The 25,072-nt window shown below is 37.7% G+C and overlaps 1 protein-coding gene across 5 annotated transcripts in view; it reads left to right on the top strand.

The window, feature by feature from the left end:
* The window catches only part of LOC117403374 (serine/threonine-protein kinase Sgk1), a 50,361-nt gene extending 28,163 nt beyond the window's left edge, over nucleotides 1-22,198 (top strand). The window contains exons 4-14 of one of the 5 annotated variants that reach the window (XM_059024176.1): nucleotides 3,875-3,941; nucleotides 18,250-18,325; nucleotides 18,701-18,776; nucleotides 18,874-19,062; nucleotides 19,189-19,320; nucleotides 19,616-19,728; nucleotides 19,860-19,983; nucleotides 20,121-20,216; nucleotides 20,404-20,559; nucleotides 20,659-20,748; nucleotides 21,039-22,198. In XM_059024176.1, coding sequence (XP_058880159.1) covers nucleotides 3,875-3,941; nucleotides 18,250-18,325; nucleotides 18,701-18,776; nucleotides 18,874-19,062; nucleotides 19,189-19,320; nucleotides 19,616-19,728; nucleotides 19,860-19,983; nucleotides 20,121-20,216; nucleotides 20,404-20,559; nucleotides 20,659-20,748; nucleotides 21,039-21,206 — 1,287 coding nt within the window. In that variant the 3' untranslated portion in view covers nucleotides 21,207-22,198. Of the gene's footprint in view, nucleotides 1-3,874; nucleotides 3,942-14,562; nucleotides 14,858-15,086; nucleotides 15,284-16,767; nucleotides 17,217-17,890; nucleotides 18,131-18,249; nucleotides 18,326-18,700; nucleotides 18,777-18,873; nucleotides 19,063-19,188; nucleotides 19,321-19,615; nucleotides 19,729-19,859; nucleotides 19,984-20,120; nucleotides 20,217-20,403; nucleotides 20,560-20,658; nucleotides 20,749-21,038 lie in introns of those variants that run through there. The other 4 variants (XM_034005484.3, XM_034005481.3, XM_034005482.3 and 1 more) reach the window with 4 other exon arrangements.
* The last annotated feature ends 2,874 nt before the right edge of the window (nucleotides 22,199-25,072 follow it).

Genomic DNA, 25,072 nt, shown 5'->3' with positions numbered 1-25,072 from the left:
TTTGAAATCGTTCTTATCCTCTATTGTACTTACTATGTGCTCTAAATGGACTTACTCGTATAAGGAAATATTTTTACTATAAGTTTAACTGCTCTTAGTCGAACTCGCTCTTAAATGTAATTATTTACTGTTTTTCCTTATTTTGCTCTTATTTGAAATTGATCTTATTTTCTACTGATTTTACTGTACTTTATAATCTGTACTGTGATATTCTATAATGTGATATTTTGTAACAACTGGAAGTCACCCTCGATAAGGGCTTCTGCTAAGAAATAAATAAATAAATAAATAGAAAGCGACTGAGTGCGAACAGCCAATCGGCTTCCAGATCTAGCGGGCTGCTATTTTGCATAGATCCCTGCTGGAACGTTGACGTGCTTAACTGTGAATTAAATTTTAAATCAATCTGAGCATAAATACCAGCTTTTTTCCCTTAACATTCAACAACTAATCTGATAACATAAAAAGCTACTTAAACACTGATAACATGAATGTCAATTTTGATTTATTTGGAAAGATATTAATACTGGGGTGGGTAAATTTGCCATCCTCACCGACTACAAACAATCCAGCTGCCAAACATCTACAACAACAAAACAAATCCCCAGCACTAAAACTAATAAAGAAAGACATATCAACATACAGGAACATGTGCCCTATAGTCTGGACGTCACGAGTTCGTGTCCAGGCTATTCCTTTGCTGACCGAGGACGAGCGCTGCCCGGGGGAGGGGGGTTAGGTCGGCCAGGGTGTCCTCGGCTCACCGCACCAGCGACCCCTGTAGTCTGGCCGGGCGCCTGCGGGCATGTAAGCTGCCCAAGAGCTGCGTTGTCCTCCGACGCTGTAGCTCTTGAGTGGCTGCATGGTGAGTCCGCAGTGTGAAAAAAAGCGGCCAGCTGACGGCACACGCTTCGGAGGACAGTGTGTGTTCGTCTTTGCCCTCCCGAGTCAGCGCAGGGGTAGTAGCGGTGAGCTGAGCCTAAAAATAATTGGCCATTTAAAATTGGGGAGAAAATAATAAAAAAAAAAAAATTGGCAACGACTTAAAAAAAAAAAAAAAACTTGGAACGGCAAAAAAAAATGAAATAAGAACAAGACAACAAACTAAATGGTCAGTATGACTGTATAAGAGCAATTACTGTTAAGTTACTTTCTGACGCTGATCTAGAGACAAGGGAAATCATGTCTGTGAGGATACCGTAATGAAGGCTCAATTCGCAGCTACTGGACAGCAAATCAACAGAAAAAGACACTATTGGTCAACAATTCTGTCATCAGCTGCATCCAAATAACACCGTGCCTCAAAACCAGCCAGTCAAATTGCCAACCCTGTTTCAGTTCTTTTGAGTACGACTCTATACTACACAGGCTATTCCGTAATTGTACAGTTAATTTATCTGGCAATGTCCAGATAAATTATAATAAGAAGAGTAAGACCCCAATAAATAAATATGTTAGCTAAATAATAATAATAAAAAAATGTTTTCTCTACGTGTATGTCTTTGTCTTTTTCTATTCTAATTGTTAGGGACTATTTTCCTCAGCGGAAGGTTACCCGGCCAAATATCAGAAGTTCAAGGTACATATAGGTTTTAAAGTTTAAAAAAAAAAAAAAGACAAAATAGATAAATAAATCGTTTTCTAATAGCGACAGAGCCCTCTCGATGCATTCTGTACCGCGTGGTAGATGACCTTGACTTTCGTTAGCGCCCTCGCCTACGGCTCAGGACACAACTCCAGTCACGGTCATCTACCACACGGTAGAGCCCGCAGCAGTACGCTCTATCGCTTAATAATAAGATTTAAAATCCAGGTCATTATTTAATTCAATTCACTTTTTGCTAATGAAAAATGCAGTTTGAGCTTATAAATGTGCAGTGAGCAGGACCAAGTAGTACTGCCCCCCTACCCCCCCCCCACCACCACACCCACACACACTCACACACTCACACACTCACAGCCATGAAATAATTCAGCACATGCCATTTCATGAATGTTTAATCTTGTCTTGAGCAATGATTAAATCAAAACCCAGAGCTGGCAATGTAAACTCTTTGTCTCCTTTGTCCATGGTTAATATGTGACCTGTGTCTATTTTATTTCTTAAGTCACGGATTGATGAAAATTGATATTTTGCTTAACTGCTCAGATTGTATTTCACATGGAGCACTTAATTAGCCCCATGATGTGTTCTGTGTAAAAAACGATCATGAGTATTGACTCCCAGTAGGATACTACCACACCTTATGACATAAGTAAGGCTTGCATATCATTTAGTGTATCTGTAGTGTATGACACTGTTGAATGGAGTCTGAAAGTCTTGGACTTTTTTATATGTAAAAAGGGCATTTTAGAATATTTCAACATGAGTTTTAATAATGATGGAAGTGTGTTCCGGCAGGGCAATATGTCTTGTTTTCTTGTTGATTAGTTTAAGAGTGTGGTGGGGGAAAAGTAATAGCCCTAGTTGTTTACTTGTCTCTTTCTGTCATAACGTGTCTCTTTCTGTGATGATCTTGATCCTGATATTTAAGCAAGTAGCAGCAGAACAGAATAAACTCCTGGTTAACATGGATATCTGATTACAGATAGCACTGCAGCAGGTTTGTGGGTTGTTTGTAGCTTGGATTTGCAGCTTTTATACAGGTATTTACTGTAATTTACTAGGGGAAGTAGTAGGAGCACATGTAGTGGTATAAATGTGAACTCAGGACTTCATAGGAGTAAAAACTTGAAGTATAAGATAGTCGGGTTCATCTTTTGCTCTTGTCTGAAGAATGTAGCTCCTGTCAAATCTCAACAGCTGAATCATTACTTTGACTGCTAGTAAATATACAAACCGGTTCTCTTATGTAATCTCCTCCTTTGCCAGTCAATGAGCGCATGTCATATTTCTTGTGACAGTTACATGTATGTGTAAGTGAAGACACATGGACTAGGCTGACACGTCTTTGTCAGAATATTGCTAATGTCAGGCGAATGAGCACAGGAATGCATGATGGTGGTTTGTAATATTCTATATGCCTTGAGCGAAAGTGAGTCACACGCTTCTTTGAACCTTAGAATGCAGTGAATTGCAGAACCTATGGTGTATGCAGAATTTAATATAAATTGATGCCTACATCTGTTAAAATCAATAAGAAGTACTGACACTTATTTTAAAGTGTAATCACAAGTATAAAACGGTATTTCATGGTTGCAAATCGCAGTCTCAGTGCATTTGATATTCACGTTGCATTTTTTTTAAAGGTTCCACAAACAAGGTTTTTACCCATAACTTTACGCTCTCAATCACAAGATATTCTGCAGTATTAAAACAAAAGACGGACGCTTGTTTCAGGCTGCATTTTCAGTTTTTATTTTTAAACAGACATATTGACAGACTTTTTTCTACCTTTTTTTTTTTGTATTACTGGTTGGAACTAGAACTTCTGGGCCCTTGAGGACTGGAGTTGAACAGCCCTTGAGGACTGGAGTTGAACAGCCCTTGAGGACTGGAGTTGAACAGCTCTTGCCTCTGACCCTGAACCTAACATTCAATTTTATTTCTCTGAGTACATTCTTATTATTTTGTTTATTTAGCAGACACCTTTATCCAAGGCGACTTACACAGACTAGGGTGTGTGAACTATTAAGTGGAGAGGGTTACATTTTGCTCATAGAAAAACCTCTATCTAATCCACTGCCGTTGAAAACATGATAATCTGCTTTTAATTACGCTTTAATTATGCTATTATTTTTTTTCACAATAGTCTCTTAGTACTTTTTAATTACAGTAAGCCTATATATTTCACTCGCTGCATAATTAGGCATTTAACACAACTGTGTCAAGGAATGAAATTCCAATCCTGATATTGTCACACATTTTTTTCAGGCAATGGACCTTTACTGCCAAGTTAACCCATCCAGGGAGAGAAGTTACTGCTGTGCTAACGACCCAGGTAAGATCAGAAACATAAAAAAAAAAGAAAATTCTGTTAAACGGTTTCAGTTAAATAACAAAACTTAATTATAGTTTTGGTCACATTTGTTTTGACTTCTTAATTACTATTGTGCCCTTCTTGCTGGTTCATGTTTCTCACACAAGAAAAACAAGAGAACAAACTCTGCCAATCTCAAGCATGCACCATTGCATTTAACCCTTCCCTTCATTGGTGTTTTTATTATTCTCTTACAATATAAAAAATAATTTTATACTGAAAGCCACCTATCTATTGTCATATCTTGTTTCAAAAGAGTATAAACAGCCCTTCCAGAGCAACATGCTCTTAAAGTCAGAGTATACTAATAATAAACATGGAATTGAGTGCTGCTGTCTTCAGTATTGTTCCTGGAAAGGTGGGTGTTACTTATATCAGAGCTTTTTCAAATTTACAAAGAGGGAAGCAGTGATGATGGTGCTGAAGCTATTGAGAGGTAGGCAAATTAATTTGAAAACCTTGGCAATAACACCTTTAAGAGCATTTACAAGCTGTATTCAAATAAAAACACGATCTGAAAGCAAATTAGGTTAAGGGTGATTTTAGAAACTTTGATAAAAGTTTACCACAGGTTTAGGAGAGGATAAATCTAATTTACTCGTGAGCATGACATAAAACACGGGAAATCCACGCCCATTTTCACATGGAAACCCGCATTTTACAAAACGTCCACTGCTCCCAAACCAGACAGCCTTGGGAGCCTACGTGGAAGGTGTCTGGCACAGATCTCTATAATCCTACGTCTCCACATGTTTTCAGCCATGGTGATCTTCAATAGCTGGGTTGGACAGTTTCATTATATACCTCCTGGTTAATTATTTTCTTTTTTTCTTTAATTAATAAGTCGTGTGATAAATTAGTTGAAATGTTATTCACTGTTAACGATATGCCACCCCACCAATGGACATTTGAAAAACAATTTTGGCAACAACAGTAAAACACATTATTAAACAGCCAGGCATGAGGCATTTACAAAATCACAGCTATTACATGAGCTTAACACGGTGCTTTAAAGTCTCACTCAAACAAGATGTCATCTGACAAACATGGATTTCTAGGTGAGATTCTCTCATGTACTGTGCATGGAAACCACATTTTCCAGAGCTGTCTGTGAAAACAGCACGAGAACGCTATGCATGGCTAATTTGCATATCGACCTCCTCCTTTCCCCTGTATCTGCATGACGTCAGGTGAAAATAGTGTCTTCTCGAGTAAAATAAACAGAGCCAATGGAAACCCGAAATGTACAGTGTCATTTTTCATTTGGCACGAGTACGAGCACAATGTCTCGAGAAATTAGAACACACATGGAAACTCCCCCTCTTCCAGGGCATGGACTCCACATTTGCATGGTGGGATACTATCGTATTATGACCCCCCAGTCCATTGCGCTGCTAGGAACTGTAACCAAATTATTTGAATAGTGTTTGTAAGCAATAAGCCCGACTAAACATGAAACGGTACTTTAGTGTGGATGCTTTGAGCTGGATTAATTAAAATGTTTTTGAGTACAATTCTCGAGATCGGTTATGTAGTGTGGACAGGGCCTTAGACATTTCTTGACAGTAAGGTTGTGTATTTATTACCAGTACTACGGGGAATCCAATCAAAGCATACATCACTAATTGCTTTATGAACCAGCTTATTTTCCTGTTACATAACGAAATTCAAAGAACTTTCAGACATACCACACGCCCTTCTATAGCAAAAATGCTAAGCTATTGTGCTAACATTCAAAAAAGTAATTGAAAACACAGGCAAGTGGCTAGTCCAGACACAGTACGTCTCAATTTATACACACAAAAACAGAACAGAGCAGCTATTACAAGCCCAAAGGTTATAGCCTTTGCCCTGGAACAACAATGATTTGGTAATTATGGCACAATTAATATGGTGCACTCTGTAGCAAAGCTGATGTTCTCAGTATAACTTTCAGTAACTTTAGACATAATTCATGCCATGAATGGTGTTATGTTGCTGCTAAACGTTTATCTTCTTATTACAGCCAAACTGCTGTTTCTAAAAGGCCTACACCTAATTATATCAGACGGTGGTGAAAAAAAGTTTGTAGTAGTGTAGTTCAGCTACTCCCTTTTGAACCATATCAGCTGAACACTTCAGCAGAGTTTTAGGAAAACAGGGCTAGGAAAGTCATCGTCACAGCATTCCTAAGCATTTGTTGTCTGAAGGCATGAATAGACTTGAATGAATGACTGGGATGTCCTCAGAGATTTGTTGTTTGTTAGAATTACTGGCAGTGGCCATTTTCCCAGTTTTACCGATTGCATCTGCAGTAAGATTATAAACAGGGCTACAATGGCTCTTTCTTTACCCCTCTGTTTATTGCATTGTTTTCTATATCCCTTACTGGCCTATAATCATGACAAACAAACTTAAAGAAGTTATGACTAAGATATCCGTGTTTACCCACTTAAACTCATTTGCTGTTCTCAGTATAAAGCAAAACTTCCCATCCAGTTGACAATCACAGCCGAAGGATATTGTTTCTTTGTTTTTTTGACGATATGACCTCATTGAAAGATACATGTAATCATCACTCAGATGTGATTATTGGTCTTCGCATGGTGGATTAGGTAAAGTGGGGTTTGTTGCTTCTATTTATGTCCTTTTGAAATTACAATTCAGTGTGTAACAACATGTGCAAAACACCTTTCGTCTGTAACAAACATGCCACTTTGAAATAGTTTGCTTTGTGTTGAACAGTTTATCTTTTGTTCTGTGCAGGTGTGCAAACCTGAATCGGTTTCCTAGAACTGTTGAAAATAAACCCATCTTTAAAAACTATCTAATACAAATGTAAAGTAAATGTGCATAGTGGCTTTGCCTTGTGCTTCACAACGCACCCAGGGCATGCAATTATTTAACAATAGAACTTTTTAGTTTCTGTTAGTAGGAAAAATGGATGGTTGATTTAAAAAGATTATACATTACAGTAAATTGTGCAACCCCAGTGTATTAAATGATGTGCATTTATTGCCCCAAAGGTGTAAAACCATGTATAAATGTTCGGTCATGCTTTTCCCCCTATATCTAAAGATCTGATTGGGTTTCAATTTGTTTCTACTCTAATCTCTGTATAATGATTTCCAACAGGGGGCAAATTTTACAGTATTTCATGTTGATAAAAAGTAGTCTAGCAGAAAAACAAGAAATGTAAATGTTGTCATGTTGATTTTGATGCCAAATTCACATCTCCAAAAGATAATTGTAACAGTAGGGCAAAACACATTCCATTATTTCATACTGTATCTGTGAAGATGAATGAGAGCTAACTGTATGTTTTAGAAACAAAAGCCAGGATTGAGTTCCACTAAGGAATGGAGTTCCTTGGCTAAAAGATGACTGTCATATTTTAAAATGACTATATTAGCTGCAAAGATAATACATAGCTTTCACGAGGCAGGAGCCAGGCCTGCGTAAGGGACTACTAGAATAAAGACAAAGTGCTTGTGACTTTAGCAACAGAATAGGGGTTTCCCCTTGACTTCTTGGACAACCGCCATTGCTGAGGTGAGGTCGAACCGATCGACCTCCAAGGCTGGGAAGCGAGGACTTCCCCCAAGGGGAAACTAAGGAAGGATAGAGGACGAACTGTGGTTGAGATCTCCCTGGCTTACTGAGACGTCTAATTGAGAGAGGTCAGAGCCTCACGATCCATGCAGGGAGAACAAAAGCGCTGGAAAAGAGAATAAAGATACAACACATAAAGCGGGCTAAGGATTACCTTCGATAAGTTGGGAGCAAGCTTTGCTATCCGAAGGAGGAGACTGGCTTGGGTGCAAATGAATAGATTTAAGCAAGAGAATGGAAAATGAAATGTAGTTCGAAATGTAGCTAGGTATTTTAGCGGGATGACTCAGGGGAGGAGTCCAGGCTCCAGCCCCCCAAAATACACCATGGTTTTACAAACATTACTATTTACTTTTACTGCAGTTTGTAGCCACTTTTGCAACAAGTGAATAAGCGAGCGAGTGTCCTCTTGTTTGTCCAGTTCAAGATCCTACGGTTTCATATCAGCCATATGTTTCTAATGAATTCCCATACATTAAGGCAACAGATCCCATTGATGGAGTTGTGGGACTGAACCATGGCTGTACTGTCCATTTTTTAAAACAAGGCAGAATATTTCAGGATCCATATTTTTTGTTCTAGCAAATTTTATTTATTTATTTCATTTATAGCACCTTACGTCATAGACCCCAATGTGCTTTACAGAAAACATAATACACACAGCATAATAAAACAGTAAAATAACATAAAAAAGATTATAATAAAAATACTGTTTTAAATAAAAGTAAATACATTTCCAAGCATGTATATTAAAAAAAAAACAGTAATAATAAAAAGGCCTGTATATATAAATGTCTTCAATCTTGACTTAAAAACAGCAAGACTCCTAGCTTCTCTGACAAAAAAAGGCAGAGCGTTCTATAATGTAGGAGCCTTATAAAAAAAAAGGCCCTTCCTCCAATACTATTTGTATTTACCCTTGGAATAACCAAAAGCCCTGCATCCTAAGATCTAAGATTCAGTTTAGGAATGTATGGGATCAACAACTCTTGTAAATAACTGGGTGCTAATCCATTAAGAGCTTTATAAGTTAAAAATAAAATCTTAAAATCAATTTGAAACTGCACAGGAAGCCAGTGTAAGGAGGCCAAGACAGGAGTAAGATGTTCCTCTTTTCTGGTTTTAGTTAGAATTCTTGCAGCAGCATTCTGAACAAGCTGCAAGCGAGAAACAAAATACTTTCCTTAGCCTCTCAGCATCAGATACAAAAATAATAGATCTAAGTTTAGCAATATTTCTGAAATGATAAAAGATGCTTTAGTAGTTTTCCTAATATGGGACTCAAATGATAGAACAGGATCAAAAATGACCCCCAAATTTCTTGCTTCAAGTTTTAGTTCTGAGGAAAGGCTGCTAAGATCTATTTTATATAAATCAACATTTTTGAATTGGTGCTGTGAACCGACAAGCATGACCAGCTAATAACGCCCCAGTAGAGGGATTGTCTGGATTGAAAGACAAGTACAGCTAATGGCAACATATATAATGAAAACAACAGGGGACCTAAAATAGAACCCTGAGGAACACCACAGACAACCTCTGACAAATCATCTCCCCGACAGAAACGTACTGAAACCTATCAGAAAGATAAGACCTAAATCAAGAATGGACACCACCTGCCAAACCCACTAAACTCCCAAGCCGATTTAATAGAATGGAATGGTTCACATTGTGAAAGGCAGCACTAAGATCAAGAAGAATTCAAATTGAAGGAAAGCCAGAGTCAGAGCTTATCAAAAGATCATTTACTACCCTAACAAGAGCCGTCTCAGTGCTATGTGCAGATCGAAATCCAGACTGAAATTTCTCAAATAAAGCATTACAAGCTAAAAAAATTGAGTAATTGATTGGCAACAACTTTCTCCAAGACCTTGGCTAAAAATGGAAGATTGGAAATTGGCCTATAGTTGTTAATAACTGTAGGATCCAAATTACTATTTTTAAGCAGCGGTTTGACCACTGCAACCTTAAGTGCAGAGGGAACTATACCAGATGAAAGCGATTCATTTATAATTGTTAAAATGATTGTATTTGGAACACTAAATACATAGTTTAACAGTTTAGTAGAAATAGGATCAAGGGCACAAGTGGCTGGTCTCATAATGTCAAGAATTTTATTTTGAAAGAATTTTAAAAACTCAGTGCAACTAAAAATTGAACCAATATTAGAGGTAGAAGTAATACAAGGTGGATTTACTAATTTATCTATAGATGCAAAAAGAAATCTAGGATTATTTGTATTTTTTTTCAATCAGGTTAGAATAGTATAAAGATCTAGCCTGGGACAAAGCCGTCAGGGGAGTGTACGGGGGGGAAGCAGTAATCATCTCCAAAATATTGATTTCTGCTTATCAATGTGCTGTGTTTGCACTTTCTGTCACTGACACTCACAAACTGAACATATTTCCTCATAAAGTGCAGTTAAGGACTGGCATGTGTATCCACTTAATGTTTGCGTCCAGCTGCACTTGTAGGAAAGCACTTGTGAAGCTGATTCAAGAATTTTAATGCAGAGTTCCTGAAACGCAGTACGATTTATTTGTACACCACATTGAGCCTATTTTAACACTCGGGAATCGGACAATGCAATGTCTTTGCCAGAACTCATGAAGGTCTGTAAAGAACACGACCTGGGACTTCTGTATCCTGATGTATTGAACCTACTGGTGCTTTTGGCCATGCTACCTGTCACAGTTGCAACTGCAGAAAGATGTTTCAGTGTTAAAAAGCTCCACAGCGTATGGACTTTCATTGAAATGGCGAGTAAGTGTAATGCTATTTATTCATATAACCATATCAACACACACACACACACACATATATAGTGTTTAATGTGCCCCCCCAATAGCGGTCACATTTACAGTATGTTCCTGCACACTCCCCTGACAGAATGTAAATAGTAAACACGTGTAAGAATTTTGGCAACACTAAATATTAATCCTTATTATGTAATGTTTTTATTATGTCAGAAAAGTTTTCCCACCATTCATTACATTATGAGAAGACTCTTTAGGGATTGTAAGGTGTTCATCCTAACTAAGTTCATCTGAAAATGTCTGTGCCTCTGGAAAGCTGAGCTTTTCTGTTCAAAGACGTAACTATAAAAGTCTGGGCAAGAAATTAATTTAATTGGGAAAACAGCAGGAAAGCAACATATCATTCTTTTGAAGTATTTAATACACTGCACTACTGTAAATAGTACTCTGGACTGTAGTTATGCTAAAGCCTCTACATACTGAATGCTCAGTTAGGGGGCTAGGATATGTGGAAGTTGTTTAATGACTTGATTAGTAATGAATCTAGTTTGCTTTTTTTCCAGTTTAACAGTGTTATGCTATGAAAGAAGTACCTGTGTTTAAAGCTTTATCCTGTTGACTAAGTTCTAAAAGTTACAGAGGTTATGATTTAATGCCTCTTTAAAAAAAGTCAGACATTTTAATGAGAAGGCCATCTCACAAGTCCAGTCGTTTCCCAAAATATTTATAACCAATTAACTCTTTTTAACTTAATTTCTTTGTATCCCTGAATTGATAATCGTCTCAACTTCAAAACAGGCAAGAAATGTTAATAAGCAAGACGTCCCGTAAGTGCAGTGGCACCCTAAATATTATCCATTTACTACCATTGCAGATAAAAAGGGTCATATATTTGTTCTTCATTCCCCCCCCCCCCCCCCAAAAAAAAGTGTTTCTCCAATGATTACTGCCAATAGTGCTGGTATTCACATGTCCCTGTTACTCGAATACTCTAGAAGGAAGTGTTGCCATTTCCAACAGTGCATCCTATCATTAGGGAATTGGGTATATATTGTTGAGACATTAAAGAGTGAGTAGCAGGATTCCAAAAAATATATTGTGTTATACATCTCTACGTGTTGATACAACTGTTTAAATAACATACCTGTCATTTTTCTTTTCATTGTTAATATCCTGACAAGTTTTTACACGTATAACTTTAAAGTCTGTTTCAAAGCTCTTTTCAAAATGTCCGCTTAGACACTGATAAGGATTATTGCCCACATTGTCAAACAGGTAACACAGCAATAATGATCCATGATGTGGTACGGAACAGAAAAGCCAGAGCACTTGTTATGCAGTGATATAGCAGACAGATCTCATACCTCAGTGCACTAGAGCAGCCATTTTGAAAAGAGCTTTGGAGCATAGTTTACAGTTATAAGTATAAAAAGTTGTCAGGATGTTAACAATGAAAAGGAAAATTCCAGGTACGTTATTTAAACAGTTGTAACAACACATTGTAATTAACCTTTTTAAGGATTTGTATGTATTTAAGGTGCGTCATTAGCTCTGATACTGGGTGGTGACATCACTCCCTAATGTGCATTTGCACAACTAGCTAGTGAGAGCATGGGAGGAGCATGGAGAGCTTAGAGCAATGTGGCTGTATCTTGAGGATAATCCAGAATAACATGGGTTTATTGGTAAAGCGCCTGACCCTGTGATATGCATGTATGTTATTGGAAAGGAGACGTGGGACCTGGCTATGTATGGTTTGAATCCTACAACTGCCTAATAAATGTGCTGTTTGTACCCAAATCCATTGACAGGCTCCCTTTACTTACCTCCGGCCTGCGATCCTCACCGACACCAGTCTACCCAACGTTACAATGTGGGGATGAATAACATTATATTTTTCGAAACCCTGCCACTTACTCTTTAAGTGAACATTTGGCCACAATATAATAAGTTTTTAGTAGTCACCAATTGTTTTTATCATTTTCTCCCCAATTTGGAATAGCCAATTATTTTTAGGCTCAGCTCACCGCCACCACCCCCACGCTGACTCGGGAGCGGCGAAGACAAACACACGCTGTCCTTTGAAGCGTGTGCCGTCAGCCGACTGCTTGTTTTACACACTGCAGGCCCACCATGCAGCCACCCAGAGCTACAGTGTCAGAGGACAACACAGCCCCCCCCCCCCCCCCCCCGGGAGGCACTCAGCCAATTGTACACTGCCCCCTGGGAGCGATCGTCCACGGTCGGCAGTGGAATAGCCTGGACTTGAACCAGCGACGTCCAGGCTATAAGGCGCATCCTGCACTCCACGTGGAGTGCCTTTACCGGATGCACCACTTGGGAAAAGGGCTGGTATATTCATTTCCTTAAGTCATCATATAAACCTTTGGTGGTTAAACACTATCTGGATAGGGATCTATTGATTGAAAATGAAGGAATCTACAGGGAAACTATTTAGGATCATCTAAGCTCTGCTTCCAAAAATCCAAACCATCAGCTGATTCATTTTAATTATCTTCATAGAACTTATTTAACTCCTCGCAGACACTACCAAATGAAACTCATCCCTACCCCTGCATGTGCATACTGTCCCCTAGGTACTGTTGGCTCATTTTTACATATGGTCTGGGATTGTCCTGTTGTGGCTGTGTTTTGGGATTAGGTCTCTTCATCTCTGTCCACTGAAGAATATCACTTGCTCTGCTAAGATATTATCACTGAATGATGACTCATCCCTCAGTCTATCATTACAGCAGAAACTGATCTGGTTGGCTGGGCTCACAGCTGCTAAAAAAATGATAGCTCTTCGTTCCCTCCCCTACAGTCAATGGACCCTTGCCTTTCATGATATAATTTATATGGAACTTTCTACTGATCGGGTCCATGGCGCTAGGGAGAGGACTGTGCAGGCCTGGAGATCGGCTGCAGACTCCATTAGATCCTTGATTAATCTTTCTTCAGTTTTATCTGACTGATATTGGTTAGGGAGGTCCTTTGTGGGGGGTGGTTTTTGTGGAGGGGGGGGGGGGGTGTAAAATTTGGGGAATTATTGTATTTAAACTGATATGTTTTTGTATTTTCCCCAATAAACATTTGATCACAAAAAAAATAAAGAATGACTTATCATGAGGGGAATATGGAAGCCCACTTTTATATTTAGCATTATAATAAAGTAATACAGTTTATTTGCAACCTAAATCTAGAAATGCATATTAATGATCTAAAGAGTGTCTAATCATAATACTGCTTTTGTCAATGTCTTTTGGTAAGTTGAAATTATTCTTTAAAAACTGATCTCAACTGAGACCGTGGCTTGGGGGAATAATCTCTGGAAGCTATCTTTGTAGTTCCAGGTTCACAAGGCCAAAACATATCATACTTACCTACTTCACACTATAAGTGGTAAGATAACACGTTGTTAACAACAGGTCTCTATACATATAAAGGGACTGGAGAATAAAAAATATTTATTTTTATTTTAACGGACTGACAGAAAGGTGTAATCAAATTGTTGCATCACATACATATTTATACAATAGCTGCATGATCTTCAAAAACAACTTGAATTAACCAGTCACCAACAGGACACTGTGTAGATACTTAAGATGGGTTTCTGTTTATTTAAGGGGCCTCTCTCACTCATTTGCATTGAGAAAATAAAACCTGTTAAGGGGTAAACTGCCTGATAAAGTAGGTACTAACTTGATTGGAGTGACTGTATGTCCCCAGATGACTACAGAGAAGAAATGCATTTAAAAAAAATATATATATATATACATATTCAGTATGTTTTACTTTGAAACAATGGGAAAGGACCCGGAAGCAAGTACAGTATTGGGAAAAAGGAGAAACTTGCTTTCAGAGGAGATTGTTTAAGGACTTAATTACCCACAGTTACATGCAGATCAGTTTAGGCCTTTTTTATATGTAAAGATATAATGAGCTTTAGTTTATATATAGTTAGTTTTCACTTAGGTTTGTAATTGTACTATTTTATTAGAAAACTAAAAAAAAAAAAACCCTGCTGACTGCAATGCCTATTGCAGCTGTCTATAAAATACTATACATATGTGTATGCATTGCTTAAAAATGCATTTAATTATGTCTAGCTTTGCTCAGCAGTGGGATGTGCACAGATGAAACTCGTTGAGTTGAATGGCAGAATAAAAACGTTAAACAGGAGAGTCCACGCGTTTGTTTATGTTAGGGTTCACGGCAACCATGCATAATGTATGATGAGAGCTAAAGTCAAAATAACGTAACCAAAGGGTGCCTGACTTTTTTTAAAAGTAATAACTCACGGGCAGACTCCTTTCCTGTACAAAACGTGTCGGTGCCAGAACTATACACGGGGCGCCTCCTCCCCTCACTAAGGTATCCGGCAGTGAGTGTGAGAAGACAAAATGCTAAGAAATTCTTCACTACCAACACGCAAAACAAAACCTTAAGTTCCGGACAGGCATAAAAGAGTCTGTCTACAGCGCGGCCCAGGTGAAAGGTATTTCAAGACTCCAGCTGTGTCATTTATATGTGAGTTAACTTTACCTTCCGTCTGTAAATAGTTTAAAAGTAATATATACATTTAAAAAATCAAAACAAAACAGCGGTCTTTTATTTTTCTGCCGTACAAATTCTGACTGCACTGCACGTGGCCTTGGGATGCGGACCTTTCTACTGAGTGAAGGTCAAAGATAGAGGGTGTGAATGATTCTGAGCTTTTTATCCACTTGCTGATAAGTGGTGTAATAATATAAACACCTACCATGGGTGTTTGTGTGCGTTGACCTGGTTTAGACTTTATTGTTATCTGTGCAAATATGGGTTTTGACGTTTATATTTAGTTCCAGCACAAGCAAAGGCTCTTTACAACTTCAGCTTTCAAAGGAAAAAGAACACCCTGCTGCAGGCTGAGAACAAATACTGGTACTAGAATGAGAAATAAAGCAGAATTAAAAGGTTAGTTTTTAATACAAGGCAGTGGAGGCTTTTTTTGTAATTGATGTTAATTCTGCATATTTTCAGTCATAAACGTTTGCTTATGATTATTTTTTACAAGGCTACTATAGAGCTTATGGTCGTTTATTTAAAATTAGGAGTGGGTTGGCGACTCTTTTGGTGTATAAGTTGCACTGTTTTCAAAGTTAAACCGGGAACAGTTGGCCGAGCCTGGCTGTTCTAGAATGCCGAACTTCTTTCCTGTAAAATTTCCTCGGCTTTTGTGTGTGGAGGAGAGGGTGCCTTAAGTACACGTGGTGGGAGGGGGACTAGTTTAACCGTTTTAGGAAGCACTATTACATGCATGTTTGCATGTTATTATTAATTTTCTTATGTCATGACGAACAGATTTGAATTTTGAAAACAATTCAGTATGAACTGCTTACAATGTTTCCAAATTCAGAATGTACAAGGTATGAAATTAAAATGTAGCAGCTTTGGCATTTCTTTAGTTGCAGCACTCTAAACCCCCTTAGCGGCCACTCAATTTAATGCAGTCTGGGAATGGATTCTGTAGGCTTTAAAAGTATCATTGAGATTACGGAAAGTGATTGGGATGGGGTTTGGTGTGCAAGTTCATTGGTACTTCAGTCTGGTAAATTCAATATTTAACTGCCCTTCAACTCTATAGACTATGAAGTCAAGATGGATATAGTATGACACGTTGCTGGTGTTTTCATAACAAGTAGTCGTTTAAATCAGACCCTTGACTTTATTAACCACCATGGACGATTGTAGGCTATACAAGCAAATACTGAATTATAGGCTATTCGTGAATAATAGCATCTTTTTTAATTAGTCAAAGTTATTGGGAAGAATCTGTTTGTTAAAAAAGCATTGCAAAAGTCATGTTGCTATGGAAAAGTTAGCTCAGTATACCAGTTTAAATGTTAAGAAGGCTTTAGCTTTCTGTCAGATTATCATGTCTAGTCTGTGTCGTTCTAGAATTGGAACACTGTATGGGCACACAGAACCTGAATATCAAAGCTTTTACGACCGTCGCGAATGGTTTTTGTAGCGGGGTTTTAACTTTCCGACTGTGTTTCATGTTCCAAGCAAAAATAAATAAATACATAAATAAATGGCCAGGAAGGATGAGAACAGTCGAAAAAACCAAATTCTGACAGTATGAGGATGTTACCAAATTAACATACCCCCTTGCAAAAATCAAAAGGGTTCAGATGTGGTCGGAAGGAGATTTTCCGTCTAAATTGGATCCTTTTTTCAAACAGGTTCCGTCTAAAAGGAACCACCTGTTTGGATCTTGCAGAAGAACAAGTGCTACGAACATATCAAATGCAGAAGGCTACGATATTGTATTTATGTGATGAAGTTCGAGGATTTAGAGTCAAGCACCCTGAGGGGGTATGCATTGCCACGATTATTACTTTTCATAAAGTGCAACCGGGTATGGAGGATATTTTATGCCAAAATGAAAAATAAATAAATACACATGTTTATATATTTATGTATTTCTATATGTATATGTATTCATTTATTTTTCATTTTGGGATCAAATATCAACCAGAAACTAGAATTTAATTAATATAGAACATACATGCAAAATTAGGCTGCATTAAAATGACCTCGCTAACTTCAGAAACGTGTTTTTTATGTTATGATGGAAACAAGGTCCGGGATAAGTTTCGGACGTAGACAGCGAGTTTCAGGCTGTCGGAAGGCACTTTTGATACGCAGAGCCATCAGAGTCCAAGGAACAAACAAACTCCCACTTCGTATCAGGAGATGAACGTCAGACACGGTCATCTCTTTTATTGAATTGTTGTTCTCAGAGTTGTCACAGAATGTGACATACTATTGCAGTCACTGGAAGCTGATATAATAGGCTGTATGGCATAAAGGAATCTGATCATTATATATCTAAAATGACAAGGTAAGTTCATATATCTGTGATGACATCACTAATATAACGTAAATGGCAGCAATTTAGACGCTTTTCTGAGTCGATGTGGTTTGTTTATTATTTCAGGTCTTAACAGCATATGGAGTTAAACAATAAACCATTTGATATCAATGTTATTAACTCATCGGTAAAATATAATAACTAAATCTTACTTTTGATTTCGCGTTTAGGCTATTTATTAGCTCTGTTTTAGAATGAACCCATCAATATAAGTTAGCATTTGTGACATATAAATTCTGTATAAGATTATATTACAGGACAAGCCTACACAATTATTCCAGGCAGACCAAAATTTATAAAAGATTTTTATTTATTTATTTATTGTAAGTCGAGTGCTTTACTTTTCCTGCATACACGCTCATGTTTGTATTTGATTAGTTTCTCTCAATTCAAATGCAAAGGAACATTTTGTTTGAGTTTGAGAGCAAGTTTTGCAAGGTGAACTCCAACTTTGAACAATAGTTTAGAAAGTCTTGTCTGTCTAAAAGGATATACATAACTCTCCTTCCTTATGTGACACACACACACACACACACACACACACACACACACACACACACACACACACACACACACACACACACACACACACACACACAGAGGAGCTTCGAGGCGGAGCTGTTTAAATGTTGAGTTAAGGAACCGCCCAGGAAATTTACTCAACCACGAGATCGCATTGTTCGCATTCCTCCTCCCAAACCTGGTATAAGTACCGGGAGAGACGCCTTCAAGCAGATAGAGGATAGTTTTAAACAGGGCAAGAGCTTTGGGATACTCTTGTGGCACTCTCCTGCAGATACATTTAGCAATGACAATTAAAACAGATTCTGCTGGATCGGCTTTAACTTACACAAAAATGAGGGGAATGGTTGTAGTACTTATCGGTGCGTATTTGTTTAAACAGAAGTTGTGATAACATTGCATTACCTGACCATATTTTTATTTTAAAACAAACAAAAAAACGTGATGTTTGTTTTATTTATTTATTTATCTTTTTTTCTAGCTTTTATGAAACAAAGAAGGATGGGTCTGAATGACTTTATTCAGAAACTTGCTACAAACTCCTACCCCTGCAAGCAGTAAGTATTATTATTATTATTATTATTATTATTATTATTATTATTATTATTATTATTATTATTTTCTTTTGCCCTTAACTTATCCCGAGGATGCAATTAGCAGTTACTGTTGGGCTGGCCTGTGGAATAATAATCCTTCTGATTGTTGATTTGTTGTTGGAGAAACCGTTTGCCTTTGATGCTGGCTCAGAATAACAGCTATTTGACTATACCATTGTTAGCTAGACACAAGTTAAACAAAGTCAGTGTGGTGTCTAGCTGTCTGTAGAAGCAGGCTCAAAACAATCTTGTCAGCTCCCAAAGTGGAGGGAGAGAGTTTGTGTGCAGTGTGTGTTTCACTAATGTATGTCCAACATTTTTTTTTTTCTTTTACAGCCCCGAGGTCCAGTCTATTCTTAACCCCAACCCACCACAAGAACCTGAACCCATGAACGACAACCCATCACCTCCGGTAACTTTTTTTTTTTTTTCTTCTTAATTTTAAAAACCACAACTATCAAGGCCCAATAATTTAATGTATTCATTTTTTCTCTTGTATTGTATTGCAGCCTAGCCCTTCTCAGCAGATTAACCTTGGGCCATCCTCCAACCCCCAAGCTAACCCATCTGACTTCAACTTCTTAAAAGTAATTGGCAAGGGCAGCTTTGGAAAGGTTCTCCTAGCAAGGCACAAGAATGATGAGAAATTCTATGCAGTTAAGGTCTTGCAGAAGAAAGCAATCCTTAAGAAAAAAGAGGTGAATATATTACTTTTTTTCACCTTCACATTTTAATAAAAACACAGAGAAAACTGTTCAGGTGTAGGTGCCCTTTGCAAGCTTTTAAATAAAAATAGTTAAATATTCTTTGTCTTTTTCATTCAGGAGAAGCACATCATGTCCGAGCGCAATGTCCTTCTAAAGAATGTGAAACACCCTTTCCTGGTTGGGCTCCATTATTCCTTCCAGACAGCAGACAAACTGTACTTTGTCTTGGACTATATCAATGGGGGAGAGGTAAGAAACCGTAGAACACAAGACAGGAAATCCTGTCATGACTAGCTATGGCATTGCAGAGATTAATTTCTCTTTTAAAGGAAGTTCACTGCAGGATATGGGGAGAGAGGGGGTGGAGGTTGTTAAACTAGAATTAGCATCTCCACACTGGCTGCCAAGTGCAAAAGTTCCAAGTGGATCAGTGGGTTATTTCCTGCAATTGTTTGAGCAGTTAGTATTGATAATGCTAATTAATTGCATTGTTAACCACTGTTGGCACAGAGTATAACTGTTTGCTTTCTCGTTTTTCTCCCAGCTGTTTTATCATCTCCAGCGAGAACGCTGCTTCCTGGAGCCCAGAGCCCGGTTTTACACTGCAGAGATTGCTAGTGCACTTGGCTACCTGCACTCTTTAAACATTGTTTACAGGTGAGGGGCAGATTCATAATGACTGCATGTAATCTAGTCTGTTGTATATCCCCAAAAAATGTAATAATAATTTCTTAATTACATTGCAAAATTGTGAGAATTGCATTTTATTGTAATTTATTTATTTGCAGAGACCTGAAGCCTGAAAACATACTGCTTGATTCTCAAGGACACATTGTGTTGACGGACTTTGGCCTGTGCAAGGAAAATATTGAACCCAACGGCACCACATCTACATTCTGCGGAACACCAGAGGTAGGAGAGATTCCACTTGATAAGCGTGTGTGATGCTTCTGTACACTCCTGTAATTGAGCCATCTAAATTGGGTTTCCTTTTGCAACAGCATGTCTTTATTTAAACACAAACTAACCAACACTGTTTTCTCTTACAGTATTTGGCCCCTGAAGTTTTGCACAAGCAGCCCTATGACCGAACAGTTGACTGGTGGTGTCTCGGTGCAGTACTGTATGAGATGCTGTATGGATTGGTAAGTTGCTACAACCTTACAATGAATGCATAGAGATGGCAAACTATAATTGCACATATTTTAGATTTCATATGTATTGTCTCCACCTGAAGTGTAAATGGACGAATGCTTTTTGTCTTCTATGGGTATTTGCAGTGTACAGTTGTGGTTCAAGCAGTGTTGTGCTAATGTCATTTTTGTTTTACAGCCTCCATTCTACAGCCGGAACACTGCTGAGATGTACGACAACATTCTGAATAAGCCCCTGCAGCTGAAGCCAAACATTTCCAACTCTGCCAGACACCTTTTGGAAGGTCTCCTACAGAAAGACAGGACCAAACGACTTGGTGCAAAAGATGACTTTGTAAGTTAACATGTGTGGCTTAATCAGGCACTCTGGCTTGATCAGAATTTAAGATAGCAAAAACAAGTGATTTGTAACACATCTTTATTTGATTTGTAGACGGAACTCAAGAACCATGTGTTCTTCTCACCAATTAGCTGGGGTGATCTGAATGCTAAGAAGCTCACACCTCCCTTTAATCCCAACGTGGTAAGAAGCAGTTCTTGTATCTCGCTTAGAAAAAATGTGTTCTTTATAGTAATAAAATATAAGCTGTTGAAGGTGATCTTCAACTGAAACTAAACTTGCTTGCAGTGATTCTTATGATTCATACTAGTTAAATGATGGAAAGTACAGAAGTGTGACATTTAAACATGTATTTGTAAATGGTGATTACGGTAAATGTCATCCAATTATTCATTAACCAAATAAAATGAACACTGTTTAAATAATTTGTTCAATTTCTTACAGTCCGTTTTAATTTTTGTTTTTTCCTCCAGACCGGCCCCAATGATTTGCGGCACTTCGATCCGGAGTTCACAGATGAGCCAGTCCCCAGCTCCATTGGTCGGTCTCCAGACAGCGCCCTTATGACTGCCAGCATCAAAGAGGCAGCAGAAGCGTTTCTGGGATTCTCCTATGCCCCGTCTATGGACTCTTACCTGTAAACGAACAAATATTAATTGAACTTACATGAAACTGACGGATTGGTCATGCTTTATGCCCACCGGTAGAAGCAATTTGCACATCTTTTGAGGCAGCTTTGTGGTCTTCAGTTTGGCTGGAAGAAGATTTCAAAGAGCACAAATGTTTCTTCTTTGGACTTGATCCCAAGATAACTGGTGCTGTCTTCCTGGGTGCAATTGTCGCAGGAACTGTATGGTGTCTCCCGCACCAGGGAAACCTGTTAACAATGAGTTTTTTGGGGAATTTGAATGTGTTGCAAGAGGATATCTGCTATGTGCCTTTTTTCTCGACAAGGTCACTTTTGTCTTGATCTGAAATTTGTGTTCTGCAGAGTGAGTTGTCTGTTTTCTGGATTGGGTGGACCTAATTCAATGCAAACAAAGGTCTGGGTGTGGCATGTGGACTTGGTCATTGTGTTCACTGGCTTGCACATCAAACCCACTTTTAAAATGGGCTGACACTACAACTTGCGACATTGTTTGTTTATTCCATATTTGGAATATGAGAAATTGCTGTAGATTAATTATTGTTTTAAAACCTTAGATCGCCAGCTGATCCAGAAATAAAATTGGTAACAATCTACAAAATGCTGTGAAAAGCATTGCTGCTAAATGTAAGGTTTGTGTAATATATAAATATATGTTTCTGGACCAAAAATATAATAAAATGCCCCATCTGCAGTCCCAGTCTTTCACTGTCTTTATATGTGTATGAATATGTTGTGAAATGGGCATTAACTATAGTTTGTCTACATTTGACATTCCATATTACATTGTACATTTTATGTTTCTGTACATTTGAGTTGCTGAACTAGTTGTAACATTATATATTTAAAAAGTGTAAGGAAGCTTGCAAGTAACTGCATGTTCCACTGCAATGTACTGTAATTTAAATGTGTTTTTTTTTTTTTTTTAAAGAAATGTATCATTTGTGACCAGAGGTTTGCAATAAATGTGAATGACTTTTTAAAGTTTCTTCTTTTATTGTTTCATCTTTAATTTTTTAAAACTGAACACTTAGTGGGCTTTTTTTAATAATAAACATCACCATTTCAAGAATAGGTTAGCTGTACAATATAAATGACTGTAAATATAACCAGTATTTTGATATCCACTTTAGGAATGAAGAAACAAGAGGTAGGAGCTATTAAGCTTTTAACTTGAGTGTTTTCAGTGGAGAATTGTCCGGCACAAGCTAACAAATCCAGTAATTGTTTTTTTCAAAATTAAATGAAGTACAAATATATTGATCTGCTTGACACAGAAAACCTTTACAATTCCGTAAGTGTCCCAGATTTTGGTGTGATAAATATTTATAACCTTGCTTGTACACATTTGTTACATGATGATTACTGGTGTTTTTAAAGCACCCCTGTATTGCATTGGGAGGTGTATTACATAACCATGAGCTGCAGTCACTGTTTAAAATAGTTGTGAAACCACATTAAAGAAAACCAGTTCATTCCAGCTCACTCCAGTTTTTTGTGTGTCAAGTAGTAAACATCTCTCCCAGGAACATAATGTTGATAAGAAGCTGTTGCAAGAAGTTCATATGTATTGATTGTTGGAGACCATTAATGTAAATACAATATAATGTAAGCCATGTAAACAAAAAATATTGAAATGTGTAAATTATTACATATCCTGTGGATTCTATTATGGGACCAAGTAAAAGTATAAGACACACTGTTGATGTTAATGGAGAGATGATCTTTACATCAACTGGTTGCATGGAAGTAATTATTGTATTTTCAACTAAAAATATAAGAATCTTCAGGACCTTGCATGTAATTGTAGGGACAATTGCTAAAAATATAGCTGACTTAATTAGGAAAGGAAAGGAAAGGGCATGCATCCAAGTCCCAATTAAGGTGTGATTGCCTACTATTTCAATCACAAATATACAAGCTTGGACAGTACATGTGGAGCAAAAATAATACAAGATGGTTAGATGAATTAGATGAAAAAACAAAAACAGATTTTACAGTATTTTACAGAAAGTCCACAACTTTCAGCAGTGTGGAGTAGTGGTTAGGGCTCTGGACTTCAGACCGGGGGGTCGTGGGTTCAATCCCAGGTGGGGGACACTGCTGCTGTACCCTTGAGCAAGGTACTTTACCTAGATTGCTCCAGTAAAAACCCAACTGTATAAATGGGCAATTATATGTAAAATAATGTAATTGTATGTAAAAAATAATGTGATACCTTGTAACAATTGTAAGTTGCCCTGGATAAGTGCATCTGCTAAGAAATAAAATAATAACTGTTCTGTAATCCTCCTCTTCCTTTACAAGCAGTTAGTTTCCTACAAACAAGTAGTAATCCTTGAAGTGAAATCAAAACAGTCAGTTTTCTTGTTGCACCTTAATCATTGGTCTTCAGTTTCCTGTCTGTAAAACCCAAAGCTATTAGCTTAACAACTGAGGTGTGCAAAGATACTCACAAAGTCTCTTTACAATGTGGCCATCACCAAATCTTCTGATAGTATGTGTTCATTAAAAGTCTTGCTCAAATATAGGAATTAACTGGTAGGATAATTGTCCCCATTTGTATCTGTATCGAGTTACAGAAACAGGCTGGCCACCTCTATGCAATCCAGAGCCTGAACATAAAACAAGCAGCAGAGGCAGTCCTTACCAGGAACAAACCAGGGGCCCCAGCATCACAGCTTCCAGATGAAGGATGATAGAAAAGGCACAGCAGACCAATGAGAGGGTGGTTTATACCTCTTTAGAAAGAACCACAACTTTCTTGTACTTTTCTAGTGTTTTTCCACTAAAATTTAATTAGATCAATACCCCTGCTCACCATAGGTCTTATCGCCTCACATGTCCCATAATTTATTATTTCCACAGAAGAGTTAGCCTACTACTTTGTACCATGCTATGCTTTTACTGAGAATCTTTGTAAACATCAAGGCCATGCATCGTTAGGACTGACTCTGTAAATGGTTCTCAGATTCCAGTATCACATACACAACATAAAGTATGATTGGTCAGCTTGTTTTAGTGACAGGTTCGTTTAATAAAGTAATGCTAATTTGTCTTAATGACAGGTTATTTAGGGCCTATGTTACTACAAAATTAACAGTACAGAGGAACAGGACATTTGGTATGCATAGATAATATGCAGTACTGCAGCGCCCCCTGGTGTATACATTTGGCATCACATTATAATGAAATGCTGGCAGAGCTTCACATGCTTCAAAGGCTTGGTTTACATGCAATTGAAAATCCACTCTATAGTCCTGACTATTGTCACACGAATACATCGTGAAACTGCAAAAGGACATCCTTTTGGAAGCGTGATTTTAACGATAAAAATAGCTGTAAAACCCATTTAAACTGGAGCAGGAATCGTGCTTGTGGCTCACGAGGTTTCAGCAGTCAAAATCCCTTTTTTCTGACTTAATTTCACGTAATCTCTAGCAGAAAGGCCATACAAAACATAGACCCCCCTCCCCCAACACACACACACACACACACACACACACACACACACACACACACACACACACACACACACACTGTACATTTAATGGACTACTTCAACACTACAACCATCGCGGTTATACTCATACCTACAACCACCGGTACATTTTAAACACCATCAAGACAAACTATTGGATACACCTCAAAAGTTTTATTCAAGCACAACATATCAAATATTTGCACAGCCGAAACGCCGTATTTAAATGAACAATTAAACATAAAATGATTATTAAAAATTATAATAAAATAAACATTAAAAAATAAACTAGTTTGTAAACAGGTACATGCACATACAAAAACTGTAAAAACATAAGTAGTTTTTAATCTAAAGTGAATGTAATGTATGATTTATCTTGC

The sequence above is a fragment of the Acipenser ruthenus genome, chromosome 5, assembly GCF_902713425.1.
Source record: "Acipenser ruthenus chromosome 5, fAciRut3.2 maternal haplotype, whole genome shotgun sequence".
NCBI classification, from domain to species: Eukaryota; Metazoa; Chordata; class Actinopteri; order Acipenseriformes; family Acipenseridae; genus Acipenser; species Acipenser ruthenus.
This window is presented reverse-complemented; position numbering and strand designations above follow the sequence as displayed.